The 18,596-nt window shown below is 46.8% G+C and overlaps 2 protein-coding genes across 3 annotated transcripts; one reads left to right on the top strand and one right to left on the bottom strand.

Annotated features, from left to right (window-relative positions):
- The first annotated feature begins 230 nt into the window (after nucleotides 1-230).
- immp2l (inner mitochondrial membrane peptidase subunit 2) lies at nucleotides 231-16,116 on the top strand. Of its 2 annotated transcripts, XM_068603870.1 has the most exons (6): nucleotides 231-257; nucleotides 2,566-2,700; nucleotides 3,500-3,603; nucleotides 14,061-14,126; nucleotides 15,442-15,544; nucleotides 15,765-16,116. In XM_068603870.1, the coding sequence occupies exons 2-6, from the start codon at nucleotides 2,569-2,571 to the stop codon at nucleotides 15,897-15,899; spliced, it is 540 nt and encodes a 179-aa protein (XP_068459971.1). In that variant the 5' UTR covers nucleotides 231-257; nucleotides 2,566-2,568; the 3' UTR covers nucleotides 15,900-16,116. The 2 variants fall into 2 exon arrangements, with proteins under 2 accessions (XP_068459971.1, XP_068459969.1); XM_068603868.1 differs by lacking the exons at nucleotides 231-257; nucleotides 2,566-2,700; nucleotides 3,500-3,603 and adding an exon at nucleotides 7,293-7,590.
- On the bottom strand, nucleotides 7,857-10,833 carry LOC137804552 (leucine-rich repeat neuronal protein 3-like). The gene has a single exon (XM_068603849.1). The coding sequence runs from the start codon at nucleotides 10,625-10,627 to the stop codon at nucleotides 8,492-8,494; it is 2,136 nt and encodes a 711-aa protein (XP_068459950.1). The 5' UTR covers nucleotides 10,628-10,833; the 3' UTR covers nucleotides 7,857-8,491.
- Nucleotides 16,117-18,596: the final 2,480 nt, after the last annotated feature.

The following is an 18,596-nucleotide window of genomic DNA, read 5'->3' as shown; positions in this document are numbered from 1 at the left end:
ACATATGAAGACTTACGATACAATACAACTATATATATATATATATATATATGTATATATATATATATATATATATATATATATATATATATATATATATATATATATATATATATATATATATATATATATATTCACACACACTTCAGTTTAAATAATTTAATTAATTAAAAATAAACATTGAAACATTAGTTTTAGGACCCGGCGGGACGACACGTGACGTCAGACCACAACAGGAAGCCGGAGTCACGTAGCTGGTAGGTGTGTTAGCATTAGTAGCTTCAGCTCTCGTTTCTCTCAATTCTCGCGGACGCTTCCGGTGTTTTAAAGCACGTGAAATGAGACTCGCAGCTTTCTCCCCTCGCGTTCCTCTGGCCCGCTGCGCATGCGCAGCTCGCCGTGTCCGCGACGCGGTTCTTTAGTCGTGAACCCGCCGCTGCTGCTGCTAGCTGCTAGCTCCGCTAGCACACAGGTCAAAGCACCGCAGAGCGACCGACACAGATTTAAGGCGGAATGGGGAGATAGTTTGAGGACAGTGTTTGTTAAGGGGGACGTGTGGAGATGTTGGCCTGTTTCTCTGAGTCTTCCGTTTGTTGTTGCTGCTGTTCATCAGATGTACTCATTACATGTACTCCAGTACTGTAAAACATGATACTTTTTACACATTCATGCATTAATTACACCCAATAATAATATTTCGAATGAGCTATTCTGCTGAATGAATACTTTTACCTTCATTTCAGTGTGTGTGTTTTTATAATAGTTTTAAACTGTGGCATTTGAGTAACTACTTTTCCTTTAGTTTTTCTTATTGTCTCCGTTAGTGATTAAATCACAGATCAGAAAACGTATAAATCACAGAAGTTTATGAAACAGAGGAAGAGTTCATATTGATATGACGTTATGAATCAGATGTGGAGATCTAATCTGCTGTTGTTTGTTTCATTAAAGCACCTATCAATCATCTTGTCAAGCTGAAGTTAATATTTTCTCTGTTAAACTGTATAACTTGCCGGTCGGCACCAAAAAGACATTTGAAGACGAAATGATCAATAAATCATAAAACTTGCTGAAGCTGTTCGCTCTGTGGTAATAACCAGATGAGTCTCACTTCATGAAATGTCAGATATTCAGATGTAATCTGACATTATGACTTCATATCACACATCTATTGAATATTTGTAACTATATCTTTAATTACTTCTATTTGTATTACCGTTATAGATTTTTAAAAATTATTAGAATACAGCGGATGTAGACTAGTGATTCAGTATCGATCCCTCTGCTTTCTCCTCGGCTCTCAAATCGTCTCTGTAGAGCTCCGCGGCTTCCCATCGGTGGCCATGTTTCCATATCGGTGGCCATGTTTCCATATCGGTGGCCATGTTTCCATCGGCAGCTACGTTTCCATCGGCGGCCATGTTTCCATATTGGTGGTCATGTTTCCATATCGGCGGCCATTTTTCCATCGTTGGCCATGTTTATATATCGGCGGCCATGTTTCCATATCGGCGGCCATGTTTACATATCGACGGCCATGATTGCATCAGCGGCCAAGTTTGATTAACACAATATGCCATGAATGAACATTTAGATTGAAGCGAACATTAACCGTCGACTCCAGAAGATCGTAGTTCTGGTACTTCGGCCGTTTTTCCTTTTTTTAAATGTATTAATTGTTTGAATTGAGTTTAATGTTTAACTAAAAAAAAACAGTAACCTTCATTAAAACGTGACCCCCAGAGAATCGTTTCTCAACCCAAACAAAGTGGTAGTTGATATGTTTTCATGGTGGTATTGTGTATTTAGTGCTTTAGCACATCAGCTGCTGCCCTTCCTCCTGAGAGGCGATGGACACACAGGTGTGTGTTCGTCCTTCTCCTGATGGGGTTTCATGTAAAGTGGAGGTGATGATGAGCTCCAGCATGAGGACGTCCATACGAGGCTGTCAGGTGTTCTTGCTGAAGGCGGCGGTGTGTGACCGCCGGCTGGTCATTTCACGCCTGTCTAGGCTTGCTGGAGCGGCGCGCAGAGCCGAGCGGATGAAAGATGGCGTCCGGGGAGAAGCGGCTCGGCAGAATGCGTTTTCAGTCTCCAATCAACAAACCTGCAGAAGAAGAGAACTCTCTCTTCCGGTCGGCTCATGTATGATGAAACTTTACACCAGTTGGTCCGATAGATGACGCAACGTGTCCTTTTCATCGGGGAGGGGCGTGTCCAGGTCTGTGCGGAGCGCTGTGATTGGTCGGAGAGGTAAAGAAAAACCGAACCGTTGGGTTGTTGTTCCTTTACTTAACTAAGTCTCTTTTATTTAACATAACTATCTTTCATTAAACTTAACGATCTTTTATTAACTTAATTAACACCTTACATATTGATACGAATACATAATCTTGGTATTTAAGCTGCGGTTGGAGATCTTACATTCCTCGGTCAAGCCCAGTCAGAGCGTTTCGTCCATCCATCGGAGGATCGGCGGTTCGATATCCGGCTCGGCGAGCTGGCTCCCTCTCCTGCGTGTCCCCAGTGGCTCTGATGATGATGACTTCCTGTTTCCCCGTCCAGGCGATGGCGCACCGGGCGGCGGGGCGGCGCTACCTGCGGGCGTTCGTTAGCGGCTTCTTCGTGGCCGTGCCCGTCACGGTCACCGTGCTGGACCGCTTGGCCTACGTGGCGCGAGTGGAGGGAGCGTCGATGCAGGTGAGAGGCGCTTCTTCTGGTACCTGTTCAGAAAAGAAAACATTTATAAACTATTTATGTATGTTAACTTGCTGTTGCTCCAGAGTGCCTGTTATATTGTTCTGATAACATTACTTTTGAAATAAAAGCTGCAATACACTAGTTTTGAGATTAATCACAAAAAAATCATGAGATATACGCCGTTTGAACATTCTTCAAAACAAGTCAAACCCTAAAGTTATCAATGTCCAAATATCAATAATATCACGTGTCTCTGTGGAGGGCCCTGGAGGCAGATCTGTGAAATGCACTTTATAAAGAAGTGATAACGGTCCGAGTCCCGATGTCTCGTGACAGCGACAGTGGAACCATCGGCCATGTTGGAGACGAGTCTTCCTCTTCATACACACAGGAAACACCTGCTGCTCTCCTCATCGAGACACAAAGCGCCCGTTGGGTTTTGACCGAGTTGGTTTCCTGTCATGCGGCGTATTCTTATGCATCATTATGCATTATGCATGAAGCAGTCTGCTCTCTATCTTTAATGAGCATGAATATTAAACCGACCGGCGTGTCGCCTCTTTGGTTCGTGTTGTATATTCATGTAGCGCCGGATGTCGGTCACGAAGACGACCTTTGCGAGGACAGTTTGAGGTCAAAACGCTCCAGAATCACTTTTAAAGGAAGAAAATGCTGAGAACGCAGCTTTAACACATGAAGCATAGACTTCTATACAACCAGAGGAGTCGCCCCCTGGTGGTCAGGAGAGAGAATGCAGCTTTAACGCTGCTCTGTGTAACCTGCGTCTCTCTCCATGCAGCCCTTCCTGAACCCAGAGGGCGGGTCCGACTGTGACGTGGTGCTGCTGAACCGCTGGAGCGTGAGGAAGTACGAGGTCCAGCGCGGCGACATCGTCTCCGTCATGTGAGTCACCTGTTTGCTTCAATTTTATATATATAAGTATTTGTATATATTTATGTCTATGACACACTGAGGTGCATCTTTCATGCGGTCTGGATTCAACAACCAACACATTCATCTTGTTTCGTGCAGCAGAAACACTTTAAAAATAATGTTTTATATGTATTAAAAGCTGCTCTCGTTCGCGGCTCCTCGACATGTAAACCTCCAGCGTGACGAACAGGAAGTCTTCCTGCAGTTTTACACCATTTTGTGTTTGAATTAAATCTCCAGCCGGCTGATGGGCTGTAAAGTTGTGATTGGAGTGTCAGCTCTGTGTCATCATTCAAAGAGATGAGTCCCTTCTCTCTGAGGTGGAAGGAAAAGTACAAAACATACAAAGAAGTAAACAACTCATTGTGACGTGGTTACGCAACACATACAGAATATCAGACTGTCAGTATTTTAAGCAGCAACAACGCATCTCCGTATATATTCTTTACTTCTCCGGGAGCGAGAGCGCCGGCTGCAGGGAGATGAGTAATTTATGTAAATGATAAAAACGCTTGTGAAGCTGTCGGAGCGAGCGGCCGGTCCGGCAGCGTCGCTTCAGCACTTCAACGTGAGCCTGAATCTCCTCCTGGAGGGACGGTGAGTTCAGGCGCTGCGTGTTATTTACGTTCATCCAACTTACGGAAGAGGCGCGGCAGCAGAACCAGTCGGGAGGAAATATTCAAACACAGCTGCAGGGATTCAGTGAGAATCCCTCAAGAAGCCGAAACCCATCATCTGACAGGAGCGTCGCATCGGATTTAAATTCCTAATGTGATCCGGCTGCAGGTACAAGGGGGGGGGGGGGGGGGGGGGGGTTGTAATTGGCAGCGGCTCATGTGAGAGGAAACCGTCTGCAGAGTGATCTCTTATTTACAGACGGCCTCGTGCTGATTGTCATGCAGCGCGACGCCTCTGAACCGGGACACAACATTTTGTTCTGCAGGACGAGGAGGGGAAATTATTTCTCTCCGCTTTCATCAATCTGTGGCAGGAAAAAGATGAAACCTCCTCGTCCTCCTCCTCCTCCTCCTCCTGGCTCGCTGGGGTTTCGAATTGAAAGGTTTTGATGACAGCCGTCTCCGAGCTGCGAAGTTTGATTATGAATATTCATGGCAGCCTTCAGAGCGACGGGCTTCAATCGGCTCTGACTCGAGGACGAACATCTGCTGCTCCCGACGGCTTCCTGCTTCCTGGTGACGCGAGCGCTGGGGAGAGGAAACGCCAACTCCCAAACAGTTATAGTCTATGCTTCATGTGTTAAAGCTGCATTCTCCCTCCTGACCACCAGGAGGGCGACTCCTCTGGTTGTATAGAAGTCTATGCTTCATGTGTTAAAGCTGCATTCTCTCTCCTGACCACCAGGAGGGCGACTCCTCTGGTTGTATCGAAAAAAATCTTATTTCCAGGCCTGGAAAAGTCTTTGAAAAACATAAAATCCCCAAAGTGTAGTAAAAGTCCCGTAAATGTGTTATATTCATGTGTTCATGAGGTTCATTTACGCTGAGTTTAAAATGATGAATATGCTTTTAAAAGAAAGAGGCTCAAAATATTAGCAAACACAAAGGGGTACCGGCCCTTTAAATCTTAACTCTTAGCGCTTCGCTTTCGAAGGTAACGGTGACGAATTGAGTCTCCTTCCCTCGTCTCCTTTACTGGTCTCCTTTACTGGTCTCCTTTACTGGACTCCTTCTCTCATTTATTTTACTGGTCTCCTTCACTCGTCTCCTTTACTGGAACCATTGGAACCAGTAGAACCAGTAAAACCATTGGAACCAGTGGAACCATTAAAACCATTGGAACCAGTGGAACCATTGGAACTAGTGGAACCATTAAAACCATTGGAACCAGTGGAACCATTGGAACTAGTGGAACCATTAAAACCATTAGAACCATTAAAACCATTGGAACCATTAAAACCATTAGAACCATTAAAACCATTGGAACCAGTGGAACCAGTGGAACCATTGGAACCAGTGGAACCATTAAAACCATTGGAACCATTAGAACCATTAAAACCATTGGAACCAGTGGAACCAGTGGAACCATTGAACCCAGTGGAACCAGTGGAACCAGTGGAACCATTAAAACCATTAGAACCATTAAAACCATTGGAACCAGTGGAACCATTGAACCCAGTGGAACCAGTGGAACCATTAAAACCATTAGAACCATTAAAACCAGTGGAACCAGTGGAACCATTGGAACCAGTGGAACCAGTGGAACCATTGAACCCAGTGGAACCAGTGGAACTGTGTTCCTGTTGCATGAAGCATCAGAGGACTGTGTTGTGAGCATCAGTGGTCGTCTCCATGGTGACGAGGCCTTCAGGAGTCCTGATGTTTCATTTCATTGTTTAAAACAACAACAACAGATAATCATTGATCAGCTGCTGATTATCAGAAGTGTTGCTGGAACACAATCAATAACACAACATGAATAAATATATATATTTCTTACACACACAGACACACACACACACACACACACACACACACACACACACCGACACGTAGGCAGCACAATAGAAGCAGCCTTGGACACGAGCGTTGCTGTGGCAACTGCTTCTAACGAGTCCACCAAAACACACACACACACACAGACACACACACCTACTGACGCAGGTTGTTGACCCATAATGCCTTGCAGCATCGTGGTTGTTATTTCTTCTTCCAACACTTCCTGGAAGTCGTTAGTGGAAATAAAGCTGCTGCCTGAACACAGAGGAATAATAATATAATTATAATATAATATTGTTTTATACAAAACAAGCGTCCAATAGAAAGCATGAGAAATACAGATTTTACACCTTTTAACATCTTTGATCAACTAAATGAAAGTGAACTTTCTTCCTCAAACCTTTTAAGTGATTTCTACATTTTCATGTTTCTCTGCTGGGGAAGAACCTCTGCACATGAACCCATCAAAACCATCGAAACCATCACAACAAAATGCAAAAGAAACATTAAAAATCAAAAAACAGAATATGCACATTTTAAGTCCCAGCATGCACCATTCAGACAATGTTTTACCATTTCTTTTAACTGAACGACAGTTTTTTGACTGAAACTCCTTATTGTGATTTGTATTGCATTCTAGGTCTTAATCCTTCCAAAAAGGTGTGTTATTAGTATGCGAGACCGCTCCAGGAGACATTTCTGGATTATCTGAGCGACATTGATGTCTCTGGTTTCCAAATGTTTGTAATAATTCACGAGAGAAATAGTGTCGCTCTCCCGTCGACTTCTTTTTATCTGCCGACGAGCGGCAGAGAAATGAGGACATTTTAACTTTAGTTTTTTGAAAGCGGAAGCGCGGTAATGAGAGGTATTAGTTCACTTCACACAGCTCATGGTTAGCAGGAAGGAGGAGGAGCGGCGGGTAAATCGCAGTGATGTGGCGGTGTATGAACGGACCGATGTGAGTCCTCTGGGACCCGACGCGCAGCCGGAGCTCATGAAGCCGGCCGGCTGGTTCTTGCTGTTATCTCAAGCGGCGCTCTGGTCTTTGATGAGGTCGCTGTTTGTTCCTCTCGCTCAAACCGCTCAGGACTCAGAGAGAAGCTTGGCCTGGGGGGCGTGGCCTGGGTGCGTGGTCCGGGGGGGCGTGGCCTGGGGGGGCGTGGCCTGGATCCTTCTGCTGCAAAGAGCCCCTCCAGGAGCTCGTTATGCACAACCTCAAAGTGTGTTTTCCCCTCGAGCGCCTCGCCGCTGCAACTTCCCACGCTCGGCATGGAACGGGTCACTTTTTATATACGATGTATATACCATACAGGCGTCTGTCTGTCTGTCTGTCTGTCTGTCTGTCTGTCTGTCTGTCTGTCTGTGTCTGTCTCTCCGGGTCACACCAGGGTAACAGGATGCTGACCCGCTCACTGCCTCTAATGGGTCATATTTTATCTCCTGAGGCGGTGACGAATGGCCGCGCTCTGAAAGCGCTGTCCAAGGTGCTGAAGCTCAGGTGATCTATGGCTGCCCCCCTCCTCTCCTCTCCTCTCTCTCCCTCCCTCCCTCCCACCTGATAAATGCCTCCCATCAGTTTGCGCGTGATGGCGATTCATCACCCGCTGAGGTTTGTGTTGGAAATCCATATTGGATTTTTAATGAAAGGGTATATAATGCAATTCAAAGTCAACGAGGTGGCCAATGTCCTCGCTCTATACAAACACACACACACACACACACACACACACACACACACACACACGCACGCACGCACACGCATTCCCCTGACAGTAAGAGCATGTTGAAGGGCAGTGGCTGTAATCTTGTTTGTCGACAGCAGAACTCACACCACAAGATTTATAAACCGCAAATGAATGTTTTTGCATTTCAAAGAGTTTCCTTTTTTCTTTTCTTTGGCAAAAAGACACACATTTAAAGACATATCTTTTGATAAAAGAGTGTCCGGATTGTCGTTATAAGTCACCACACAGGTTTAATGAAAAATGTATTTGTTCATAAAATTGTTTACATTATAATCGGCTTGATTGTCCACGAGACTAAGCATATTGTTTTCTCTCTTCCGTTGTTATAAGCCATCTTCGCTTCTACGTAACACAGCAAAGAAATCATCAAAGCATCTTCAACAAAGTATTTAGGACAATTTTTCCGTTGCAATAATGACCAGCGTAGATTACAGCCCCATGAAGCTCTTTATGACGCAGGTCTGAAATACAAAATAGTCTCTGCTTTTAGTCATTTCTGTCGATGTTCATTCCTCTCGATGCGACCTGCTGAGCTGCAGTCCAAAACGTCTTTTTTTTTTTTTAAGAGGGTTCTAAATCACATCGTCCGGCGTCTTCATCACTCTTCATCTTCGCTTAATCCCAAAGTGCTCCTGCAGACAAGGACGTTTTTTTTTACATCGAGTCATCCGGTAAGTCTATTACAGTGGCCTTCACCTCCATCCCAGACGCTCCGAATTCCAGTAAAGAAGAAGAAGAAGATGAAGCGGAGGAGGAATGAGTGCTGGGAATCAGCCGCGTTTCAGCCGGGTCCGCTACGAGCTTCCTGTAAAACATTTGGCTGTACAGAGACGTGTAGACGACGGAGCAAGACACGGCGACCACGATGAAAAACACGGCACAGGAAGCCATCACCAGACCGTCCCGGTTCTCGGTGTATGCCCTCGGGGCGGCGGCCTCCTTCGTGGTCACGTTGACGCAGGTCCTGCTGTAGCCGGCCGGCGCTGCGGTGAGCTCGACGCAAACCCGGTAGCACGTGGAGGCCTTCAGTCGCTTGATGTGGTGCTCTTTCACATCGGCGGGAAGCCTGGCTGTGAGCGGCATCAGGAGGCTGCCGCCGCCGCCGCCACCACCGCCACCACCGCCACCACCGCCGCCGGGGGCTAAAACCGACCAGTTCAGTCGTGATACCAAACCCCTGGCGCTGTCCCAGGAAACCGTGAAAGAATGAGACTGCACGGATGTGACGTACACCTGTGGAGGTTGTTTGTTTGAGCGCAGGGCGACGTATCCGTCGACGGTGACCACCACGGACTTGAGGTCCGCCCCGACTAGATTGCGGGCGAGGCAGGTGTACGAGCCCGCTTCCCGCTCTGTGGCATCGTAGAGGTCAAAGGTGCCCTCGGGGTGCATGTAATACTTATCCGACGCGCCGCCAGGTAGGACCTTGTCGCCCGACGGCGTCACCCAGAAGATCTCCGGCTCCGGTTCCCCGAACGCCCGGCAGTGCAGCGACACGGACCTTCCGCGACCGACGTCCACCCGAGTCGGGAGGCTGCCGGGCGAGATCAGAGGGAGGCAGATCTCCGTCATCTCCCTGAAGTGCACCTGTCGGACACGCCGGCCCCGGTACTCCGGCGGCTCCGCGCAGAACAAGGAGTCGGGCTCCATGAAGCGAACGGCGGTCAGGTTCATGTTGACCCAGCGGATGACGCAGTCGCAGCGGATGGGGTTGCCGTGCAGGCTGACCTCTCGCAGGTTGGGCAGAGCCTCCACGGTGCCGTGGTGGAGCGCGCTCAGGGCGTTGCCATTCAGCATCAGGGTCTCCAGCCGGGGCAGCCTGTGGAAGGCCCGGGGGTGGATGTAGGACAGCCGGGGGTTGTTGGTGGCCTCAACCCTGGTCAGCTCCGGCAGGTTGTTCAGGGCAAAGCTGTCGATGGACACAAGCTCTGGCATGCTGTTGATGCCGAGCTCCTTGAGGTGCATCATGTCCACAAAGTCCCCTCTCTGGAGCCTCTCGATGGGATTCTTGTTCAAATCCAGAAACTTTAAACTCCGCACTTTCATCAAGGCGCCTCGCGGGACTCGACTGAACAAGTTGTCAAAGAGCGAGACGCTCTCCAAGTTCTCCAGGCCGTCCAGAGCATCCTCGGGCATTTCGGTCAAATTCATATTGGCGAGCACGAGGCTCCGAAGGTTCGCCAACGGTTTGAAGTTCATGTCCGACAGCTCGACGACGGGGTTCTCTCCCAACATCAGGATCTCTAGGTCGGGCAGATGGCGGAACCACCGGCTATCGATGCTCGTCAGTCGGTTGGAGTTGAGATGGAGCCTCAGCAGCCGGCTTAGACCCCGAAACGCCGCGGGGTGAATGGAGAAAATCAGGTTGTGGTTGATGTAGAACTCCTGGAGGTTGGGCAGCGACGCCAGGCCGCCGTCGGGAAGCTCCTGAATCCAGTTCTCCTCCATGTGGAGCGACAGCAGCCAAGGTAGCGACCCCAGCCGAACGTCGCTCACGGAGGAGATGTTGTTCTGGGACAAGTCGATTTCAGTGACCTTGGCCAAGTGCTCCAAAGTGTTCTCCACGCGACTGATGTCGTTGGCCTGCAGCAGAAGCACCTGCGTCTCCGGGGGGAGTCCGGCCGGCAGCGCCGAGAGGCCCAGGTCGTTGCAGTCCACGGTGGCGGCCTCGGCATATACGGAGCCGGGCGAGAACCAGGGGCGCGTCTCGCACCGGCACAGCGCGGGGCAGCGAGCGGAGGCCAGACCCACGGCCAGAGACAGAAACGCCACAAACGCCGGCTCCTTCATCTCGGCCCCCGGGTTCTCCTCTGCCGATAGTCGACCCCGTATGGAGTCAGCTGGTACACAGCGGAAACTTCACGAATAAAAGCTCATCTGCATGAGGAGGCACGAGTCCTTTAAGGGCCAAGAGTCCTTCAGGAGGCACGAGTCCTTCAGGAGATACACGTCCTTCAAGGGTCAAGAGTCCTTCAGGAGGCACGAGTCCTTCAGAAAGCACGAGTCCTTCAGGAGGTACGAGTCCTTCAGGAAGCACGAGTCCTTCAGGAGGTACGAGTCCTTCAGGAAGCACGAGTCCTTCAAGGGCCGAGAGTCCTTTAGGAGGCACAAGTCCTTCAGGAGGCACGAGTCCTTCAGGAGACACGAGTCCTTCAGGTGGTGCCGCGGTGCAGTGCCGGAGCGGCGGAAGAGCGCTGAGGCGCCGGCTGAGGACGAACCGCTCTGCTTTCCATCTTTATTATCCTCCGTCAGCTGTCGCCCGCATGGGTTTCCATCTGGAGGAGACAGGAGAGAGAAAGAAAGTCCGATATCACACCGTGATGAGAGATGGAGACACACTGACATTTGGGAATATTGAAACGTATTCAGCTTTTTCTGCCTCATTTGATTTTACTGCTTTCCTCGCACCATCGGAAATTGTAAGTTATGATAACCGTGACCTTATGTGTGTGTTTCCTGACTGGGTTGAAACAAAGAAACGATTGTTTTTGAGTCTCTCTCTCTCTCTCTCTCTCTCTCTCTCTCTCTCTCTGTGTGTCTTGATTGGTCTTTGTGTTGGGAGAGATGTCTTCTCTCTAAATCCCTCCTTCCCTCCTCACTCCATCCGCCATCGATTTACCATTAAACCAGTCCCATGTGAGTCTGTTCCCTCCTCCTCCTCTTCTTTCTCCTCCTTTTCCTCCTCCTTCCTCCCTTCCTCTGCCTCCTCCTCCTCTTTGTTAGCATCACCAGCATCAGTATATGCACTTAGCCTCCACTCCCACGAGTCACATTTCTCTCTTTAATTAGCAGCCGGTCTTCTGTTAATTACACACACACACACACACACACACACACACACAGACAGACACACACAGCCCTCTCTGACCTCTGTACATGTGTGCGCTGTGTGTTCTCTGTGGAGGCAGCAGGTGTGTTTCTGTCTGCTGAGACGAAGGCGTCGATTCCTTCTGATGAACGACCTCACAGGATGAGGCTGCTGTGACGCTACATCGTTGCTACTGTAGTGAAACAATGTGTCCTCCTGCAAACAATGTGTCCTCCTGCAAACAATGTGTCCTCCTGCAAACAATGTGTCCTCCTGCAAACAATGTATCCTCCTGCAAACAATGTGTCCTCCTGCAAACAATGTGTCCTCCTGCAAACAATGTAGTCGTAAGGAGAGCTACTCCTTGGTTTCTGCACATTTCTCTACTAAAGTCGAGCTAAAAGATTGTTTAATACTCAAGTTAGGTTTAGAAAAGGTTGTAAAATACTAAGTTAGTTTGAGGAAATATCGTAAAATACTAAGTTTGCTTTAGAAAATATCGTAAAATACAAAATTAGGTTCAGGAAAACATCGTAAAATAATAACTTAAATTCAGGAAAAGATTGTAAAATACTAAGTTAGGGTCAGGAAAATATCGTAAAATATTAACTTAAGTTCAGGAAAAGATCGTAAAATACTAAGTTAGGTTCAGGAAAATATCGTAAAATACTATTTTAAATTCAGGAAAAGATCGTAAAATACTAGGTAAGCCTCAGGATTTATGTTTCTAAACCGGCTTCTCGGATTTAAGATCAAACCCAAACCCCAGAATATGAATATATAAATCTTCAGGAACGGCTTCAGATCAATCGTCTCGTTGGTCCAGATCATTTGTGAGCCGGAGTCGAGCGTCTGCTTCATGCTTCATTAGACAAATGAGTTTCCATCAACATTAATTACAAGCTGCATTGGTTTTCCATGGAACTGTCCCTCAAGCATCCGTCAAAGAAAAGAGATCATGAAAAATCATGCATCTTTAAACAAACGTCTGAATGAAACAGAGGCAAGAAGAAGTTTGCCGGTCTCGTTCTGACCGAACCAGACGTGTGTTTTCGTTTCTGTCGTTCTTTCGTCAGCACAACAAGTTACGTTGTTGTTGTTGCATATAAAACTAACAGGAAGTGAACAGTTGACTGGAGGACGCTGCTCGGTGACGTGAGGAAAACGAGTTTTGGAAAATGTCACCATGTGCACTTAAGAAGTGGCCTTTCATGGAGGAGAGGAGGAGAGGAGGAGAGGAGAGGGTGGAGAGAGCAGATGAGATGAGAGGAGAGGAGATGAGGAGAGAGGAGAGGGAGCTGAAGTAAGAGAGGGAGCAGAAGGAGGTGAAGGAGCTTTTCCTATACTCGTCTAAACTGCTGCTCCGTGTGTTTGCTGCCTCTCTCTTTTGACTTCAGAGTGAACCTGTGGAGCGACACAGAGAAACAGAGACTCAGAGACATAGAGACTCAAAGACTCAAAGACTCAGAGACACAGAGACACAGAGACTCAAAGACTCAAAGACTCAGAGACTCAGAGACACAGAGACTCAGAGACTCAGAGACACAGACACTCAGAGACTCAGAGACACAGAGACACAGCGCTGCAACACACGAGCAGGGGCAGCGTCCTCGAACGCATCTCAAAAGCCTGCGACAGAGTAATCCCCTCAGCCTCTTTCTCCTCTCAGCTGTCAGAACCGCAGAAAGGACTACCGCAGTCCTCCCAACACACACACACACACACACACACACACACACACACACACACACACACACAGCTGTGAGACACTCACCAGTAGAAGCTCTTATCTATCACCTCCCATACAGCAGATATTCAGCAGGTATTCCTGGCATGGCTGCAGCTGAGTGTGTGTGTGTGTGTGTGTGTGTGTGTGTGTGTGTGTGTGTGTGTGTGTGTGTTTGCTTTAAGGCTCGCAGCGCTGCATGTTAACGTCCAGCAGCAGCAGATATTTTTACCTCGAATATCTCCAAGAACCCTCTGTGTGTGTGTGTGTGTGTGTGTGTGAGAGAGAGAGAAAGAGAGAGAGAGAGAGAGAGAGAGAGAGAGAGAGAGAGAGAGAGAGAGAGAGAGAGAGAGAGAGAGAGAGAGAGAGAGAGAGAGAGAGACTCCTTTACCCTTAATATTAAAACACACACACAGTACACACATCGATACGATCCGGTTCCCCAGAGACCGGCCAATGAGCAATCAGCTGTGTGGTTGTGGGAGGGTCCACTGAGCTGTCTGTCAGGAGGAGGGGCGAGGGGGGGGGCAAGAGTAGGAGGAAGAGGAGGAGGGTAAAGTCAGTGGCAGGTGGTCAGTGAGAAAGAGGAGATTAACTTTAGAGAGGATGAAGGTTGCAGGTCCATATCAGACTTCCTTTATTATTGGTATGAATAAACATAACTCATTATAACTTGTTCTGTCCCCCAGGTCCCCCAAGAACCCTCAGCAGAAGATCATCAAGCGGGTCATCGGCCTGGAGGGAGACTTCATCAGGTAGGAAGCTCCTCTCTCCTTTCCTCCTCCTCTCTGTCCTTTCCTTCTCTCCCTTCCCTCCTCCTCCTCCTCCTCCTCCTCTTCATCCTCCTCTTCCTCCTCCTCCTCAGATACTAAACATGAGCGAACATGAAGCTCAACTTAACATGCAGTTCAATATGAAGCTAACATGAAGCTAACTTCAGATCCTCCAGCCAGTCGGGCGAGCTCAACCAGAGGAGGAGGCGTGTTCACGATGTCATAAAAACATGGCGGCGTGTCGCCCGCTGTAAATCAAGAGCGCTGCTTTTACTTCTGGCCGCGCGGTGCTGACCAGACGAGTGTTTTACAGGTCGTCTCCAGACAGAGACGCTCATAAATCTAACGCGCAACCAGCTAATGGAAACTCATAAATAACGTTTATCTGCGTGTTAAGTTACGCGAGTCCTCGCTTCTCCAGGAAAACGTCACACGGCGACGGACGCAGAGAGTCGAGGCCTCGATGCTCTGAAAGCATCAAAACACATGTTCACTTAGTGCATGACGGTCATTTAGAGTCAAGCAGACCATGAAGCAGGGAACGCTTTAGGGGCGGGGCTACAAGGTGATTGACAGGTGTCTTCCAGAGCGTCACCCATTGGCATTGTGTCTTTCCTGTTTTGTTTGTTTTCGCAGCCAGTGGTCGTGACCATATTTGGGCACTGGAGGAAGTGATCGTATTTCATGACTCACTCGAGACTCGTTTTCACAGGGAAATAATAATCAATAATCAGGACACCAGAGAGAGTGGAGCGCATGAAACTGGAGGAGGAAGAGAAGGAGGAAGAGGAGTTCGTCCTCTTCCTCCTCCTCTTCGTAGCTGCTTCAATAAGCTCGTCATTTTTATGAGGAGCGCTCTTCATCATCACTCTGGACGGTTATGGGCCTCTAGCCGGATTTATCATTTAGAGTGTGTGTGTGTGTGTGTGTGTGTGTGTGTGTGTGTGTGTGTGTGTGTGTGTGTGTACGCGTGCGCGCAACTGAAGAGGCCTTGGATACATAAATATTGTTTCAGCCGCAGAAGTTTAATTGACTGACTCGCAAAAAAGGGTAAGGGTTTTTTTTCTTCTTCACAGCAATAATAATAAAAACATATAAAGTTTGAGCTGGTATGACTCCAACGTCGGAGACGGAGCAGCTGGGAAATGTTCACAGCACGAGGACGAGTGACTTCATTCGGAATCCTTTATGTTTATTGTTTTCGGTCCAGAGGGAAAAGTCCACTAAGCGGCAGGAAGTCCACTATGTGGCAGGAAGTCTTCTGTACACTGAAGTGTTTGTTCTCTGGTCCCTGCAGAACTCTGAGCTACAGGAATCGATACGTCCGAGTTCCTGACGGTCACTTCTGGATCGAGGGAGATCACCACGGACACAGCCTGGACAGCAACAGCTTTGGACCGGTGCGTGTGTGTATGAATATATACATGTATTTCTAAATGTATTTATTTGTATTATACATGCATTTATACTTATATTTATATATGTATGTATTTCTGCATGCATTTATATGCATTTATACTTCAATTTATATGTATTTCTGCATGTATTTATATGTATTTCTGCATGTATTTATATGTATTTCTGCATGTATTTATATGTTTTTCTGCACGCGTGTCCCAGGTGTCGGTGGCGCTGCTGCACGGTCGAGCCTCCCACATTATTTGGCCTCCAAGTCGATGGCAGCGCATCGATGCGTCGCTGCCGGAGAACCGAGGACCGCTGTACATGGAGGAGGAGGAGGAGGAGGAGGAATGAAGAGCCACCAACAAACACTCTTCTTTTCATTTGTTTTGTTTTAAAATAACCGCCATGACGTCATCTAGACTGAAACCGGGCGACCGCTGAAGAACATTCAAACCACGAAGTGTCTCCTGTGGAACTGTGGAGAGATTGTTGAAGTTTGTGGATGTGATTCCAGTGGAGACATTTCTATAAAAGTACTGTTTCCTTCTCCATGGGTGTGACCTCTTGACCTCTAGAGTCTCATTACATTACAACTTACATATGTTCTATACACCGGAGGCACAGCACTAAAGGTTATGTGTCTTGCTCAAGGACACATCAGTATGGGCTAGCAGCTGCGAGCTTGAACCACAGACAACAAACAGGTAGCTAACGGGACAACAAACAGGTTGCTAACGGGACAACAAACGGGTAGCTAACGGGACAATAAACGGGTAGCTAACGGGACAACAAACGGGTAGCTAACGGGACAACAAACGGGTAGCTAACGGGACAAGAAACGGGTAGCTAACGGGACAACAAACAAGACAAACCCTCATGAGGTTCCTCGTGAGCCTCTAACTCACTGAAATGTGTGTTTCTGTTCATTCAGGGTTCATGTTGGAGGTTAATGTGCATTCATTAAATTATATTAATAATTCAACTATTCTGCCCTCCAGAGATTGTGTTTGAACGTCTCTTCAGACTTTACATTGAGTTTAGCGTGTGTGTGTCTGTTTGTGTGTTTGTGTGTGTGTTGCTAAGCTTCTGCTCTGTTTCCGTGCCAACAAGCGCTGCAGCTGCTAGGATACCAGCGTTGCCGTGGTGAGCTACAGACGAGCAGGAAGGAAGCAGCCGGTCCTCCGTTCTGCAAACACGTTGTTTGTTTGTGAATCTTCATCTTCGTCTTCAGTGCATTTTACACAGAATCATAAAGAAGGCATTACATACAGGCCGGAAGATGAAATGATAAAGTCATGGAGATGGATGACCACATAAGTTGTAATATATATATATATATATATATATATATATATATATATATATATATTATAATTTATACAAAATATGATTTATATATATATGAGCTTGAAGGATATTTATCAGGATGGATGAGATTAACTCAGCGAGAGAGCTGCCAGTGACCTTTCCACGTTCAGAAGGGCGACGCTGTTTTTTTAAATTTTTTAAATTGCCGTGCGATGTCATTACCTTCTTAATGGGAACAATAATTGCTTAGCACTTAAGAAATGCTTAAAAAACAAAAGCAACTTCACAAACCATCAGCGACAATAAAGAGAAGAGTTCCCCTCTTCACTGATTAAAGCTATTGTTCAGGCCGACGCAGCAGATTTCAGAAAGACTCTTAAATGACCAAAACCTCAACGCCGGATTAGAACAATAAATTATCACAAGTTGCGTGCTGCACAAAGTTTATAGTTAAGTAAAGTTTTTACTTAGCGATTGGAGTTTTGTAATTGTGTTTCCTCCGAGAGGTTTAGAAGACCAACGTTGATGCAAATTAGTTTTACATTGTAGTGATGCTGAAGATACTGATGCTCAACATACAATACTAAAGATACCGACGCTGAAGATGTAGATACGGAAGATATAGATGTGGAAGATGCCGACGCTGAACATACAGATGCGAAAGATACCGACGCTGAAGATATTGACGCTTAAGATATCGACTCTGAAGATATCGACGCTAAACATACAGATGCTGAAGATACTGATGATGAAGATACAGATGCTGAAAATATAGATGCAGAAGATACCTAAGATACCGATGCTGAAGATATAGATGCTGAAGGTATAGATGCTGAAGATACAGATGCTGAAGATACAGATGATACTGACGCTAAAGATACAGATGCTGAAGATATATATGCTAAAGATACAGATGATATTAATGCTGAAAATATAGATGCTGAAGATACTGACGCTGAAGATACCTTTGATACCGATGCTGAAGATATAGATGCTGAAGATGCAAATGATGCTGAAGATCCAGATGCTGAAGCTACAGATGCTGTAATACAGATGCTAAAGATACCTTTGATACCGATGCTGAAGATATCCAGGGGGTCGTAACGAGCGTCAGGTTGCAAACCCGCGTGCCGGCAGTTTGCCACAGCTGAGTTAAGGAGGTGGAGAGGTTCCCACACCCGGCAGCAGCGTGATGTGATGTAACCGAGTGTATTAGAGAGATTAAAGCTCTGCGTCGTCTTCCGGGCAGAAGCTAAGCTGCTGTACGAGCCGCTTTGATACGTTTCCTCCCTGTGAGCCCCTCAGACGGCACCGGGGACAATTATTTTTCACTCCATCGGATCGGCACATCATGAAATAAAACAAAGAAATAAAAGAAATAATGGTTCGGAGAGATAACTACCAAGTCGTGTTTAAAAATAAAATTTGAGATTAATTTCTTCTTTTTTTCATTTTTCACCTGCTGTGACAGAAGTTAAAGTTCATTATCTTTAGATTTCAGCATCTGGTGAGATAAAGCAAGCCGGAGGAGAGAAAATAAACGCTTATTGGACTTTAAAGCCTCGAGCTACAACATTAAAGTATAAGCATCCACTTTGAATTAGGGTTCAGAGATCCATATCAGATCACAACGCCTTGAATGAATCCCCTCTGATTACTTGAAGGCTTCTTACACACCCTTCAGAAGTTATGATACAATATTGCAGGAAGAAAATGAAACACATATCTTACACTCATATT

Source organism: Clinocottus analis, unplaced genomic scaffold (assembly GCF_023055335.1).
Source record: "Clinocottus analis isolate CAN_PGR_092001 unplaced genomic scaffold, fCliAna1.0.p SCAF_6, whole genome shotgun sequence".
NCBI lineage: Eukaryota > Metazoa > Chordata > Actinopteri > Perciformes > Cottidae > Clinocottus > Clinocottus analis.
Note: the sequence above shows the minus strand (reverse complement) of the source record. Positions and strands in the feature narration are given on the sequence as shown.